Below are 15537 nucleotides of genomic sequence, written 5' to 3'. Positions count from 1 at the left end.
GGTGCCTACTGTTCGCTTCACTCAATTATCTATCTCTCTAATCTATCTATATCTCTTCAATAGCGGTGGTTTTTCTCGCCAGGCTTATATACTAAAAAAGAGAGCGCCTCGAATAAACTCAGATCTCCCCGATCATTCATGATCCTTCGAGAAACTCCAGCGCGCATGCTCTCAGCGTCACGCGACTTCCACTGTCGTAACAATATATATATTATAAGTGATCGAGTTGAAAAACTTCTAAGTTTTATAGAGACATATCATAGAAACGTTGCAATGAGAATATAAAATAGTACCACAGGTTAAGCCTACTTTATACTTGCTAATATGATGCCACTGATGTTCCTATGATGCGTCTGTACGAAGTCTTTCCTGTGTTGTTTTTCCTACTTACCTGTCTCTGCTCGGTCCTTAACCCTAAGATGTCTTCGTTTTTGGAAGTATCGACGAATTAGCTCAATACTCGTTGCCAGTAGTACAATACCCAGCATCAAACCGTTGAACAGACTGAAAAAACCATGTTGAAAGGTCACACACACTGAATATCATTCAAACAAAACTCGCCCTTACAAAGAGATAGGCCTTATCTAACCTCATATTTGTTTTTAGCCATTTAGTGTTAAAAGTTGATATTACATTAACCGCTGTTTTAATTTTTCGATGCTTTGATCTAAAAACCAAATTAAATTAGTTTCACATTTCTTAATATTACAACATTTTTAATACTTAAGGGTGCGAATCCTGACAGCTGAACGTTTTATAATTATGGTCATTCTCTCCCAAGGATTTTGTTGCTTGGCTTTTTTTGTTCTCTATTTATATGTACAAATATTCATTGATAAACATATTCTATACTTAAAATAAAATTATTACAAAAGTATGTAAGTAACAATAATCACTCTTGATTAATTGTGTATTAATTATAAACTATTTATAACCTCTTTATTATGGATACGTTAGATTTAGAATTTTATTGATTTTTTTCCACAAGCATTTCAAGCTTGATGTTAACACATATTTTCAGACTTGTTTGAATGTATAGTAATGACTGTGAATCATCCAAATCACAAACATGAAACACGACTTAGCCTTAGAATAGCTTTTTTTCTCTCTCTCTAAAAATAGGTCCGAAACAAACTTCTAAACTTCAAGTCTAAAACGCACACACAAAAGATCTAAACTGTCAAATACCGCGTGGAAATTTATTATTACACATTTTTTGAACTTGATAATGCATGATTATACAAATATATATTATAATCTTGGAGATAAAAAGGGAAAATCCTGATGTTCTCTCTTTTTTATGATGTGCAATGAAAATGTTTCACATCAGATTTTGAAATATTCCGTTTATTATAAGATTAAATGGTTTTAATGACGCACGTAACACTTATTCTTCAAATTACCAACTTGTTTTATACCTTATAATAGCGTTGGGGTTCATAAGTTAACCACAATGAGTAATTTTATATTGTTGACCGATATAACATTAAGTGTTAAGAACTGACCTAAAGCAAATTCGAAGAAATCATTCGTTTTATATGTATTTGAAATAGAAAAAAAATGTTGACCATGGTGGAATTAATTGCAGTGTTGATAGCATTTTTAAATGTAAATTTTTGGTGTACCTCATATGTTAATAGCGGTCCTGAGAGCAATAAAATTACGAACTCCAGGCAATTTGGTGCATAAATATTTTATACAAATATGTTTAACATACCTTTGCGCTCCACGAGAACCCCTGTTGGTAATTCTAGGGTTAATTATCATTTAGGTAATTTAGGTAATTATCATTAGTGTAATTTCTGTGCAGCTAAACCTGTCTTGTTGTAAAATAACTATTTTGTTGAAGTAAACATTACTTTTCTAGCCATATCATTAAAAAAGACCCATTTAAAAAAACATATAAAGAAAATAGATAACCACTGAATCAAATATTAGTTACATTACTGTAATGTTATCTAACTGATTAGTTCTATTTATGTTTCACTGATTCACCCTCCAAGTTTACTTAGCTTATTGACTGGATTACCCGTATTTATATCTAATCCTTGTTCTAGATATTTCGCAAAGTCACTAGATTTTCGTGACGTCAGTTTAGAATATCCTATGCCTACTCCTAAAAAATTACTTGATCTTAGCTTCATGCGCTCTCTAGCTAACGAAAAAAGTTATACACTAAAATACAACTTATAACAATAACTTGGGAACAAAACACAACATTGGGTGTAGAACGACACAGGTAACAAATTATAATACTTATTACTAATATTACATCACAATGAGATGGGTAATAATTTAAATCATAAGATATTACAGGCCCAATATACGGATTTCCGGTAATAACGGTTTTTCAACCAGTAGGCTATCTATAGATCGGTAGTTTGTATGACATTACATCACAATAAGACTGATAATATTTTTGTGTGACCAAGATGCCATTGTAATCATTGTCTGGAGACCCGTAAAGAACAAGAAAACAAAAAAAAAAGGTTTGTTAAAAGTTGTTACCAGTCTTATCGTGATTTAATATCACACAAACCACCTATCTACATATCATGCTTCTATAACTAAGACGTTATGAACCACAAGTCTATGTATGTTTCAATCAAGTTGGCCAAACGAGTTCTACTATTGAGAAGCTTTCGTCAACAGCAGCGGTATACATAAAACAAAGAATAGTTGAAACGTTATTATTGTTTCTTCTTACTGGAAATCCGTGTTGGGTCAATAAAGACTGATGTAATACAGAACGCATGTTATTAGTAGTAACATACTTCAGTATTTCAGGAATATTATTATCTGGTCAGCATGGGTATCCGCAAAGGGGGGGTGCAAGAGGGAGTATTTACTTCCCCCCCGGAAAATGAGAAACATAATTCCCTCTTTATTCATTCAGCATATTTACATGAATTTTTTTATTCACTTCACAATTTCACAATACTTTGCCCCAAAAGGAAAAATTTGCCTCCCCCTGCAAAAATTTCTACGAACGCTCATGCTGGTCAGAGAGGAAGTTTACTATTGTCTAAATGGACTTACTTACCAGACAGCAAGCTGACTGTTATCTAAACTCCAAGTAGAATCCTTTACTTGACACCAGTTCACAGTCACGTTTAATTCAATTCTTTTTCTCACTAAAAATAAATAAAAGAGGGGGAGGGGCAGACAAAAATTGATTTTATAATCAATTCCATACTTTCCAATCTTCAAATTATTTTGAAAATTTCACATCTGGTTAAAAAAGGTAGGAATAATATGAATAACGAACAATTAAACACTGAATTAGAAAGATTTTATTGTTTATTTAAGACGCCATTATCCATCCCATAGTTTATGTAAGTCCACCTGTTTGTTTTTGGAATAACAAGGGAAACCAGAGTGGCTTGATAACATCCGGGTGTTAATTGAAATCATATATAACGTTGGATTTTTTATTAACGTCACAATGTTTTCTTTAGCACATTATCAATGTTAAATGATAAAATGTTTCGTCTGAACAACAGTTACTTCCGCCATGTTGGCTATACTCCATTATGTTAAATGATAAAATATTTCGTCTGAACAACCGTCTCTTCCGCCATGTTGGCTATACTCCATTATGTTAAATGATAAAATGTTTCGTCTGAACAACAGTCACTTCCGCCATGTCGGCTATGCTCCATTATGTTAAATGATAAAATGTTTCGTCTGAACAACAGTTACTTCCGCCATGTTGGCTATGCTCCATTATGTTAAATGATAAAATGTTTCGTCTGAACAACAGTTACTTCCGCTATGTTGGCTATACTCCATTATGTTAAATTATAAAATGTTTCGTCTGAAGAAAGTGAACAAATTTAGTTAAAAATTTAGGCAAGAGGGATATCCTCCATTAGTATTAATTAGGCCAACATTAACTTTAGAGTATAAACTTAGCTAAAAGTTTGTAAGACAGCAACGGCAATGGTAAGTAAATTAATAAGCAAGACGACTTTGATCTTCCCAATTTGACTCTAGTTTTAAATTTAAACACATTTTTGCAGACTTTTTGACCACTCTCCAGTTTGTTAAATTGAATATTTTCTTTAATCTACTTGTACGAATGCTTTTATAACATTCTTCATTATCGGATGTATACTGAAATGTTATGTTATTTATAGCCTCATTCAAAGCTTCAAAAACCAAATATCTTTGTACAAATATTTATAGAGAACAGTTCCACATATTTATCTCTTTGCAGGATCTAAGTTTTCGAACCGCAGAGGTTTTCACCAGTTAAACTATTATCTTTATATACTCACTTTCAAATATTCTTTAACTTTCTGTTTTAAGTGAATCCACGGTAAATTAGCGAGGATCTTAAAGACTTATAACGCTAATATTTAGAGTTAGATTTTATGGTGGGCACAATTCAAGTAAGCAATTCTGCTGCTTTCAACTTAAAAAAATTAAATGATCTCGAGAAGAAGGTGATCGAGATGTGTAGATATTCAAAGACCCCCCCCCCCCCCAGTAGCAAAGCGGTGAGTCTGCAGGCTTATAATGCTAAAAACTGGGTTTCGATACCCGTGGTTGTCACAGCACGGGTAGCTCATTCTATAGCTTTGCGCTTAATACAAACAAGGAAAGAAAACTGAACTTAAAATATGCTGTTTATTTAAAGAACCAATGAAATAACTTCCAAGTTTGTTTGCATACGCGCCCTCTGGATATAATGATAGCAGTAAAATTAATTCAAAATTTGGGTTTTTATAAACACTTAAGCAAACTCTCCTTTTCGGCTCAATGGAAGTCATGCTAAACAAACAAGAAGCAGAATTAATAGAAAAATGATTCTAAAATTTATGGAAGGGAGGAACGTTTTTCATTGTTTTAGCAAATTAAGTATTTCCTAGTAAACATACTATTTAAATACTTTCGAATTGAACGTAGGATGTTTTAGTTATGATAACAAACACCATGTGTGGCTAGGACCGGAATCACCGAGAGAGGTGAGTAGGTCGGGGATATTTTTCAAGGCCCTCTGCCCACTAGGCGGCCCCTGAGAGCGGTGAAAAATGTGCACGGAAGTGAAGGAACAGTGGCGTACCCTACTTTTCAATCTGTCTCAGTAAAAACGCAACAAAATTAGGAAGAAGCAGGAGAATGCATAAAATTTAATCTGCAATCGAAAAGCTTCAAAGGTCCCAAGGCGAGACCTGGGCCCTGGCCGTAACGAGTGCGCCTGTGGCGTACACTCCCTAGCTTCACTCGGTCAAGTATAATATCCCCCCACACATCTCTGCGGAGTGTATAAAATCAGTAAAGAACATTTAAGCAAACATTAACAGCGCCTTCGATACTTATGCATGCACCTGACATAAATCCATAAATCATCCGATACTGATTCCTTGTTTGGGCCTCTATTATGGCTCTCGGCAGCGCTGCTATGAGTTTCAACCTCCCGAAAATATTGTTTATTCGTTGTACGTGCAGTTCGAACGAACTGAATTTGTCATTTTACTTTTGAGTGTCGTATGAAAGTATATACTTTTTTTATGGTGCTGTTACAAAGAAAACCAACTACAAGGACGTCAGTGTCCAATCAGGTAATCAGTTGACCACCTTTAATCTTCCCCCCCGTTCACACAGTTGGATCAAATAGATGTAATTGTTTAAAAGGAATAAATGTTAAAGGTGATTCACCACTGTGCATTTAGAAACATTTCTGAAGAAGAGGAAACTGAAACGAAGCAGGATTCGAACACGCCTGCCTCTGTTAGCCAAACAGAGTCGCGGGTTCGAATCCTGTCCATTCTCACTTTTCATTTCTAAAAATACTCATTATGCAGTAGCAGATAGTTAGTCATATTATAAAATCTTCAAAAAAGTTAACGAAAAAAGCGGTAGAACTACAAGACTTTTCCAGACTTTCTTGGTTGCCTGACCCTCCTCTGGATCTCGGAGCTGCGTTCGAATCCTTTTAAGCTATGGGTGCGCTATAAGAGTGACAATCAATCCCTTAGCATGGATCGGTGGTGATAGGATGCTGCTGACTAGCTGCCTTAGTAGCTTTGCCATAAATACAGAGAAGAATTGCGATGTAAGCGTGGTTGTTCAAATATTACAAAAACTTTGCCATCAGTGGGAATATAAAAAATATGATTTTCTAAAAAAACCTATAAGTTATAAACATTCTAAGTCGCTCGATCCTACGGTTGCTAAATTGTGAACTTTTATTCATTCAAATACGTCGAGTTCTGTTAAGAGTTTAATCTAGTCAGAGTAAATCATGCATATAGAATGACAAACTGCATAATATATCGGCTTTGGGAGTTTTAACACACACACATAAACATAACTTCCAATATTACCGATTAGTAGATGTTTTTTTTATTATTTCGTTATCCATAAAAAAAAATAAAACTTTTGAGCGTGTCAGTATATTTGAAGTTAAAGAAGTATAATTATCGTAATCAAAAGTATAATATTAATCGGCGTAATAGCCTTGAAAATAGATTCATGTATTAACAGATTCCAAAAAGAGTGGTTTTTAATATATCTCCAGGTGGCGTCGACCTACAATACTTGTCATATCAAATAAGTAACTAGGTCGTATACCAGCCGAGCGGCCAGGAATACAGTATTTGTGTCGGTATTCCTACGTTGTTTGAATTCCTCAAATCATACAGTATGGTATTAATAGACTATCTATCTATCACACACCTTGGCTGGCCATCTGCTGGACGTCTTTCAAAGAGCAGGAAGATGGAAGACACAGTCCTAAACGAAAACTTCCTCTGGACAAGTAAGAATACATTTCTTCCAAGTCATGAATCTACAAAGAAAAAACATAATGCAGGCTAAATTAGTTTGAAAGTCAGTAAAAAAGGAAGCAAGTTTGGATAAAAACCAGTTACAGTTTCGCTGTGAACACAATGAATACATTTATCCATTCAGTTATTGGATTAAGTATTGAATGCCTAATTTTGTTTTTATTAAAGTTAGTTTACACATTACTGTGTTTCCGCATGCTACAACGTTTCTTTCAACGTTTTTACTGCATTTTATTTTGTGCATGCAAGTTACAAAATCCATTATTCACTAGACATGACTTGGCCTGGTGGTTAGGGGGCTCGACTTGCAATCTTCGGGTCGCGGGTTCGAATCCCGTCACCGAATATGCTCGCCCTTTCAGCCGTGGGAGCGTTATAACGTGATGGTCAATTCCACTTTTGGTTGGTAAAAGAATAGCCCAAGAGTTAGCGGTGAGTGTGTGAGGGGGGGGGTATTGACTAGCTACCTTCCCTTTACTCTATCACTTCAAAATTAGGGACGACATCAGACAGTCCAGTAGCTTTGTGAGAGAATGGACAATACAGTGTTTTGTTGTACTAATTCTCGATCTCGTGTTCTCACAAGGGTCTACAAACTCGTACTCCTTTTTTTTTGACATGTGTAGACTCACCTAAGTATTCGTTTCATGCTACCAAAGATTCGGCGATAACCTTAAGGGCTTTATAACGCTATAATTTGGGGTTCGATCCTTTTTGTTGGCTCAGTACGAATATTTATTGGTCAGCTCTGCGCTTAACAACAAACAAACCTATAACTAACAGGAAAAAAATCTTACCGTTTTGTTGGTGCTGTACACATGATACTTAACCCCAGGCGGTAGGTAAGGCTGCACGTGAACTGAACAATACCGACCACGAAATCGTTCCTTATTGTCGTCTCTCCGGTTGTAAACAACGATGTTCTGACACTGCTCGTAATCTCCCAGTTCTGCTAAGGACCCGTGAAGTATTCCACTTGGGATCTTCCCTGTTGAGTCGAGCACTGTGGTAAGAAGAGTGTCGTGTAAACAACAGTTACAAAGAAGAGTGCCACGTTAATAACAGTTACGGAGGAGAGGGTCACGTAAACAAAAGTTACGGATGAGAGGGTCATGTAAACAACAATTACGGATGAGAGTGTCATGTAAACAACAGTTACGGATGAGAATGCCATGTAAACAATAGTTGTAAAATATACTAAGATTTAACAGACAGCTAGACAGCCAGCAAATTCTTATAAAGATTTATTAAATGATTTTTTTTTTATTATTCTTACGAAGGTATTATGACTGAAGCTGTCAACAATATTATTCCAAATATTTAGTAATTTCTTTTTGGCCTTTTACAACGCCGACTGTAAGGAACTGACTACAAAATTTTATGTGAATCAAATTCCTCCTTTTTTTTTCTGTAAAATACATAGGAAACTCTAGGAGTAATGAGTGGAATTAACCGTTTCGTTGAGCGGGCGACGTGTTCTATAGCATTTTTCAGTGTACATTACTCACAGCCCCTAGTGGCTCAGCCGTAAGTCTGAAGGCTTATAACACTAAAAACAGGGTTTCGATACCCGTGGTTGGCACAACACAAATAGTCAATTTTGTAACCCTGCGCTTAACAACAAACAAACAAACACTACTCACAAAATCGTTTATGTTTTTAGTCCTAAAATTAAACCTCTAAAACAACACTTTCATCTTTTGAGCTTGAGTTTTTAAAAATATATATCACAGTAATATAATTACCATATATTTCAACGGTGTTTTTTTAGTTTTTTAACGTACATGTTACTATGTTGTTGTTGTTTTTTTTTCATTTGTCTTAATTTAAAGTTGGAGCACTAACTTTTGCCACGTGGGCCTGATGTTGTCGACAGTGACAGCAATAACAGATATACACCATGTTTAACAATCAGCGTCTTTTTACTGCGTTCAAGTTTACCCAACAATGATGTCCAGGTGATTTGAGTGATATAAATATTAGTACCTGTGTCTTGAAGTCGAGCTGTGTGTAACCTAATATTTGTCGCTCCCGGGCTGTGAATCTCAAGATTCATGGCTGCGTCCCGTTGTCGCAAAAACGCGCTCAGTGGTTCCATTATAAGAGTGATCGTTAACTTCCTCTATAAGTATAGACAGCAGTAGCCAAATAGGCTGTTGAAAAGCTGCCTTCCCTTTAATCTATCGCCTCAAAATTAGCTCTGCGTTAAAATTCTCAAACAAACCTTGGGGTCATGCAGGTTGGTATTAATCTGCGATAAAAACACATTATATAATTATTGGAAATCGTTTAATTTCGCGCACGGCTACTCGGGGGCTATCTGCACTAGCTGTCCTTAATTTAGAAGTGATAGACTAGAAGGATGGAAGACAGTAAATAGGACCCACCGCCAACTCTTGGGCTGCTCTTTTACCAACAAAAAGTGGTATTGACCATCACATTATAATGCCATACGGGTGAAAGGGCAAACATATTCGGTTACAGGATTTGACTCGTGACCCCCCGCAGATTGCTAGTCAAACGCCCTAATCACCAGGCCATGCCAGGCCTACTGGAAATGTAGGGATGCACGGGTAGTACAATTTGTCCGGGTACCCGGTCACTAAGCTTCGGCCGGGGCCGGATGTCAACCGGGACCGGGTTCTCCCCCCCCCCCCCAATAAAAAAAAACAACAAAAACAACATACACAAAAATCAGAAAAAAAAATTGACGTTTATTAGATTTAACCGACTAATCACCAACAGAACATTCAAGTTTGACTTTCAACTTTCAATGCCTAGCCCCAACTTCTCAAACCCTAACCTCTATTGTTCTCTGAATCCCCGACTTTCAGCGGGCGGTCAGTTTTTGTTGCTCGGAACACGTTTTTTTTTTTTATTTATAACTAAACCAATTATTGACTGTAACTTTCAGTACCGCGTTAGTTCCCACAAAGATTAGGGCTTAGATGCCTAACTTAGATGCCGGAGCCGAGTATTACCGGGTAGCCCAATACCCGGCCGGTATATATATATGTTCAGTCCTCAAACTACCGTGATGTTTTTATACCGTTCACTTCCGGTGGAGTCAAAATATTCAGTAATTTGTTTTTTACCTGTCGAGTGTAAGGAACTAATTACAAAATTTTATGTGGATCAAATCTCTCGTTTCTTGTGTAACATACACAGGAAACCCTAGCAGTAGTATGTGGAACTAACAGTAATACTGGTGTTGTTTATGTTTAAATCTCTCTTTAACCCGTTAGCAATTTAAGGGTTAGGTGTGGCCAAATGGTAAGAGTTCTTGGATTTTGAAATACACTGGTAAGTTTTCTTGTATTGTGAAAAAGACTGGTAAGTGTTCTTGGAACGTGAAATAAACTGATAAGTGCTCTTGGACTGTGAAACAGACATGTAAGTGTTTTTGGACTGTGAACACAGACTGGCAAATGTTTTGGACTGTGAACACAGACGGGCAAGTGTTTTTGGACTGTGAACACAGACTGGCAAGCGTTTGTGGACTGTGAACACGGATTGGCAAGTGTTCTTGGACTGTGAAACAGACTAGTAAGTCTTCTTGGATTATGAAACAGACTGGTAAGAGTTGTTGGATTGTGAAACAGACATGTAAGTGTTTTTGGACTGTGAACACAGACTGGCAAGTGTTTTTGGACTGTGAACACAGACTGGCAAGTGTTCTTGAACTGTGAAACAGACTAGTAAGTCTTCTTGGATTATGAAACAGACTGGTAAGAGTTCTTGGATTGTGAAACAGACGGGTAAGAGTTCTTGGATTGTGAAACAGACTGGTAAGAGTTCTTGGATTATGAAACAGACTGGTAAGAGTTGTTGGATTGTGAAACACACATGTAAGTGTTTTTGGACTGTGAACACAGACTGGCAAGTGTTTTTGGACTGTGAACACAGACTGGCAAGTGTTCTTGGACTGTGAAACAGACATGTAAGTGTTTTTGGACTGTGAACACAGACTGGCAAGTGTTTTTGGACTGTGAAACAGACTGGTAAGAGTTCTTGGATTATGAAACAGACTGGTAAGAGTTCTTGGACTGTGAAACAGACTGATGAGTGTTGTTGGACTGTTGCCGCAAATACACGCTCTGCTTTTAGGGGTCATGGGCTTGTTTTAAAGAGGGTCTGCTAAATTTCACTTTTTGGTAAGACAAAAGTAGCCCAAAAGTTGGCGGTGATTGCTAGTCTGTAATTACATGGCTGATTTCCTCTGGTCAGTAGTTCAAAATTAGGAAGATATCCTTAGTAGCTTTGCGATAAACACAAAATACCAATACAAGTTACTCGTATTTATGTTTTAGTGACTACGTTTAAGCCTACTGTTAACTCTAGATCAAATACTTCTGGGTCATGGCTGTGATGAAACCCAACCTAAATCTGTGTACTTCTGAAACAATTCGACCATTTTCTGCCCTATAAATGTTATGTAAACATGTCGTGCTGTTTTATTTTTGGTGTACGTTAGGCTATAAACTGAAGGAATGAGCAATCTTTTTTCTCGCCTTCCCTGAAAACATATACACGTTCTTCAAAACACGAGCTTGTGTAGTCGCGTGTATCGGTAACGTCATCACGCTATAGGAAGAAGACGGGGTCGAAACGTAATGTGCCTGTTTTTAAACTAGGGAACCTGTTGGCTGAAGCTGAAAGGGTCTCTTCATACCTAGTGCGCGTTGTGCCGAGTTCACGGAAGCTCTACGTCCTTCTTCAGAAACGCACGTACTATGTGACACGTAAGCCAAAATGTGCTATGTATTTAATGCGTCAAAAAGTCCCGAGTTTCATAATTAGGGTTAACAAAGTAACCAAACAGGCATAAAAAAGGCAACAAGTGACCCGAGTTGAATCTCGGTTAAGGATAAACAATAAAACATTTGCGAATAGTTTAGTTGTTTCTTTAAGACATTATTTCAAGTGTAAGTCTTGAAGTAATTCAACGATCTGGATACGATGTAAGGTCATAATTTGAACGTCACCACAAACAACAATGGTAACGTCATAAGATCGTTCGCGTAGAATATTTCCGATGTTAAACATTTTGAAATAAATAAAAAGTGTTCAGTTAGAAATAATATGAGGTAAACATTTAAGAAACGAAGTAACAAATATATTATTTCAACGTATGTGAATGTTTCTATAAAATTTTATCTCATCACATAATATCTTGTCTTTAACTCCTTGGCCAACAACAGTTTTCGAAACCTAATGGATCGATAGATGTTTTTATTTTTGAAAATTTATATAGACGTGAGCATCCCATGGAATGGGGCCACTATTGCTATATATTATATGATTATTAATTATAAGAACCAAGTCTTAGGACCCTTTGTACTGTCATAAGAACCTTTTCGCTTACCATTACAACGACCCTGACTTCAGCCTAATGAATGTTAATACTCACCCCTCGTGATGCTAAACTTGTCGACACATTTCTTGAAGAAGTAATTGAATGGAGTGGCCTAGAGTCGTTCGTTTATTGCTGGCAGTTATTTAGATTTAAAATTAATTATTTCCGAAGAAATAATTACTAATCTAGGGTGCTCGAAGATGAAGCAATCCTCCTTCACCCCGCGCATGGTCTCGAAATATGGGCTTCACTTGAGGAAACAGGAAATTATTGCAGGCAAGGTATGTAAATATAAAAAGGTAAACGTGAGAGTAACGGTAAAATAAAAAGTGAAGAGCAAAGTAAACTAAACGGCCAATATCGGACTGATGGTCCATCAGGGCGGTGGGGATCTAAATATCCTATGCCAAGAATCTAATGTGGGGGGTGGGGGAACGGGAATACCCCGAGAAAACCCACTTTCACTGGTAACGACCAATTCGTTACCAGTGCCCGGTTAGCGAGAAGAAGTAAGTAGCGAAGGCAAAGTGAAGTGTGGTGCTGGGGGTTGATTAGCTTTGAATTAGTTGTGGAGCCTTCTGATGTTCGCCGTGGTTTTATTGTGGAACAAGTTCCGGTTCCAGGAAGGTGGTGTAGGCGTGGAGTCCTCGGTGTCGTTGGTGAGCGGGCGGAAGGCACAGAAAGGTTCGTCAGGTAGGTAGAGATCGGGGGAGGTGTCAATTACTAAGGCTTTCGGTGAGATTGACGACGATGATGTGGAAAGTGGCTTCGGGCTGGGAGGTGGGTTGGTGGATTTTTTGATAGGCGTCGTTGGTAACTGTGAAGACTTGCGGCTGGGTCTGAGTGCCATTTTTCTCCTAGTAGTGGTGGTTTGGGTTGACGTGTCTTGTGATTCAGGGGTGGGTGAGGTTTGAGTAGTTTGGTCTATTGTAATAGGATGGGCGGTGCAGTACTGGTTGCTAGAGTCGCGCAAGTTTCGATACCAGTGCTGGGCAAAACACAGATAACCCATTATGTAACTTTGTGCTTAATTACAAACAAACAAACAAACCAGTATTAATAGGACTCTTTTGACATGTGCGTCAGATCTCTTAGACATAAAGGTGCCCGAGTCGAGTGACTCTAGACATAAAGGTGTCATGAAAACAATTATTTTAGAAGAGTGGTCAAGAATTCCTCAGAACATTATTAAAACTTTGACTTTGTTTTACACAGAACATCGGTGCTTGGTTTCCCTTGCTGTTCACAGTGAGCATGAGAGGATATGAAATATCACTAGATTTTTAATCTTTCGTAACTAGTATAGATTATATCTTTGGTTATATTCAGTTGCTTTATCTAGATTTTCGCAGAAGTGTTCTGCATGTAGTTGCAATATACTTTCATAGATAAACTATTAATAATCTAATTATCACTTAACTGTTAATCTAGATCAGTGTATAACTGATAGTTGTCCGTAATTTAAAAGTTCACTCAAGTAATCACCCTAAATATTTTAGGCTTGCTTTTGAAATCATTGAAATCCTTAAATATAACTATTAAAATACAGAGTTCCTGCACATATCCGCCTACTATTTGCTCCTTTAAAAGCAAAGAGTTTGTTTTGTTTGTTTGTTTTTGAATTTCGCGCAAAGCTACATGAGGGCTATCTGCGCTACCCGTCCATAATTTAGCAGTGTAAGACTAGAGGGAAGGCAGCTAGTCATCACCACCCACCGCCAACTCTTGGGCTACTCTCTTACCAACGAATAGTGGGATTGACCGAGACATTGTAACGCCCCCACGGCTGAAAGGGCGAGCATATTTGGTGGGACGGGGATTCGAACCCATGACCCTAAGATTGCGCGTCGAGCGCCCTAACCCCCTGGCCATGCCGGGCCAAAAGCAAAGAGAAATACATTCGTAGAATGTTACAATGAAATCAAAACTATTTTTGCTAAAATGCCATAACTAAACAACAAACATACAAATCGGAAGTATTCAGTTCACTTACTTTTTATGGCCCATTCCTGGAGCTTCCGGATACCCACGGCTAGTTTAAATAAGCTTCCAGAACAACTAGTAGAAAGTCTCATTTCTGAGTTTAATCGGACCATTGTTGGTAATGTTCGTTTTAATGCTTGGGTAACAAATTCTCGGCCCATCTTCCTTAATTTTTGTAGCGTTTCTTGAAATGCCTGCAACCCCTGGAAATCGCTCGACTTAGGAGAAGTTGCGCTTGGTTCTTCTTCATCATCATCATTATCTATAAGTCCTTTGGATTTGATGCTTTTTCTTTTATCTTTAGGCGTTATTGGTGGTTTGGTTGTGTTGACACTAGATGACCCAGAAGTTGCTTCTGGTGCTCGAGAGCGAGAAATATTTTGTGGTGTGTGTGTGTCCAATACTGTATTATTAGGAACGCCATCTTTTGAGTTACCTGACTCCAGGACTTCCATTTTTGTCGTTAAGTGAGATTTCCTGTTGCTTTTCACAGCGTCACCTGGTGGTAAATTTCTGACGTCGTCCTGGAGAGTCGGGTTTAAAGTATTCACCTCTCTATATTTCAAATCTTTTGGTGCATCTTGAATTGCTTTAGTTGTTTCTTCCTTTCCGAGTGTTTGTTCTTGAAACAAAACTTCTGGCGTTGTCAACAAAACTCCTTCAACTATCTGATCCTTTCCAAAAGCAAACCGACCTGATGGATACATATATACCATTAAAATTAGAAAGACTTTAACTGTCTCTCTTCGGGTGATGTCCGAAGACATTCTGGTTAGAAATGACTGAATACTTAAATACAACCTATGGTACACACAACAAATATAAACTCGACTGCACTCATGTACGAACTCGTCTCTTCTCAAGCAACACAGGTTTTTAGATTTAGAAGCGTTGCCACGTGCATGCGCGCATTGCAAGTCACGATCACTTCTGGCAGTTCGCTAGAAAAATTTTCAGGTTGTAAGAAGGACCTTGAAGATTCGGGGTTAACGTACGCTGCAGCCAAGTAGGGAGATTAGTATTTACAGGACCTCACATCGAGCTTTATTCAGCTGTTGCCCACCAGGTTAAAAAAACGACATATAAAGAGCATAAAAATACCTGAATTTTCTTTTCTATTATATAACACTTCTGTTATTATTTTATTTTATTTCGAATACAAACATTTCGTTGTTTCCCACATACTAATAATTTCGAGAGAGTGTACTATTTACATCTGTAAATATTTACATTCGTATTTTTGTTAAATATACATACATACGTGAATGTTTCAGGCCAAGGTTAGGGAAAGCTTAGCCACAACGATCCAAACTGTGTTGGGAACAAAGTGTTCTTTCTACCCAACAACACAAGCTTATCGTTATCATGTGTTATAAACCTATAAAATGGATAACAAGTAAATTA

The 15537-nt window shown here is 37.4% G+C and overlaps 1 protein-coding gene across 2 annotated transcripts in view; it reads right to left on the bottom strand.

Annotated features, from left to right (window-relative positions):
* The window catches only part of LOC111088969 (nose resistant to fluoxetine protein 6-like), a 35393-nt gene extending 20560 nt beyond the window's left edge, over positions 1-14833 (bottom strand). For both annotated transcript variants that reach the window (XR_002613365.1, XM_022400431.1), the window contains exons 1-5: positions 14144-14833; positions 7592-7797; positions 6685-6796; positions 3044-3134; positions 392-504 (exon numbers count right to left, since the gene is read on the bottom strand). Coding sequence is in view for 1 of the 2 variants with exons in the window: in XM_022400431.1 (XP_022256139.1) it covers positions 392-504; positions 3044-3134; positions 6685-6796; positions 7592-7797; positions 14144-14588 (967 nt within the window). In the remaining variant the exon portion in view is untranslated. The remainder of the gene's footprint in view (positions 1-391; positions 505-3043; positions 3135-6684; positions 6797-7591; positions 7798-14143) is intronic.
* Between the last annotated feature and the right edge of the window lie 704 nt (positions 14834-15537).

The sequence above is a fragment of the Limulus polyphemus genome, unplaced genomic scaffold (genome assembly GCF_000517525.1).
Source record: "Limulus polyphemus unplaced genomic scaffold, Limulus_polyphemus-2.1.2 Scaffold4888, whole genome shotgun sequence".
In the NCBI taxonomy this organism is placed as follows: Eukaryota; Metazoa; Arthropoda; class Merostomata; order Xiphosura; family Limulidae; genus Limulus; species Limulus polyphemus.
This window is presented reverse-complemented; position numbering and strand designations above follow the sequence as displayed.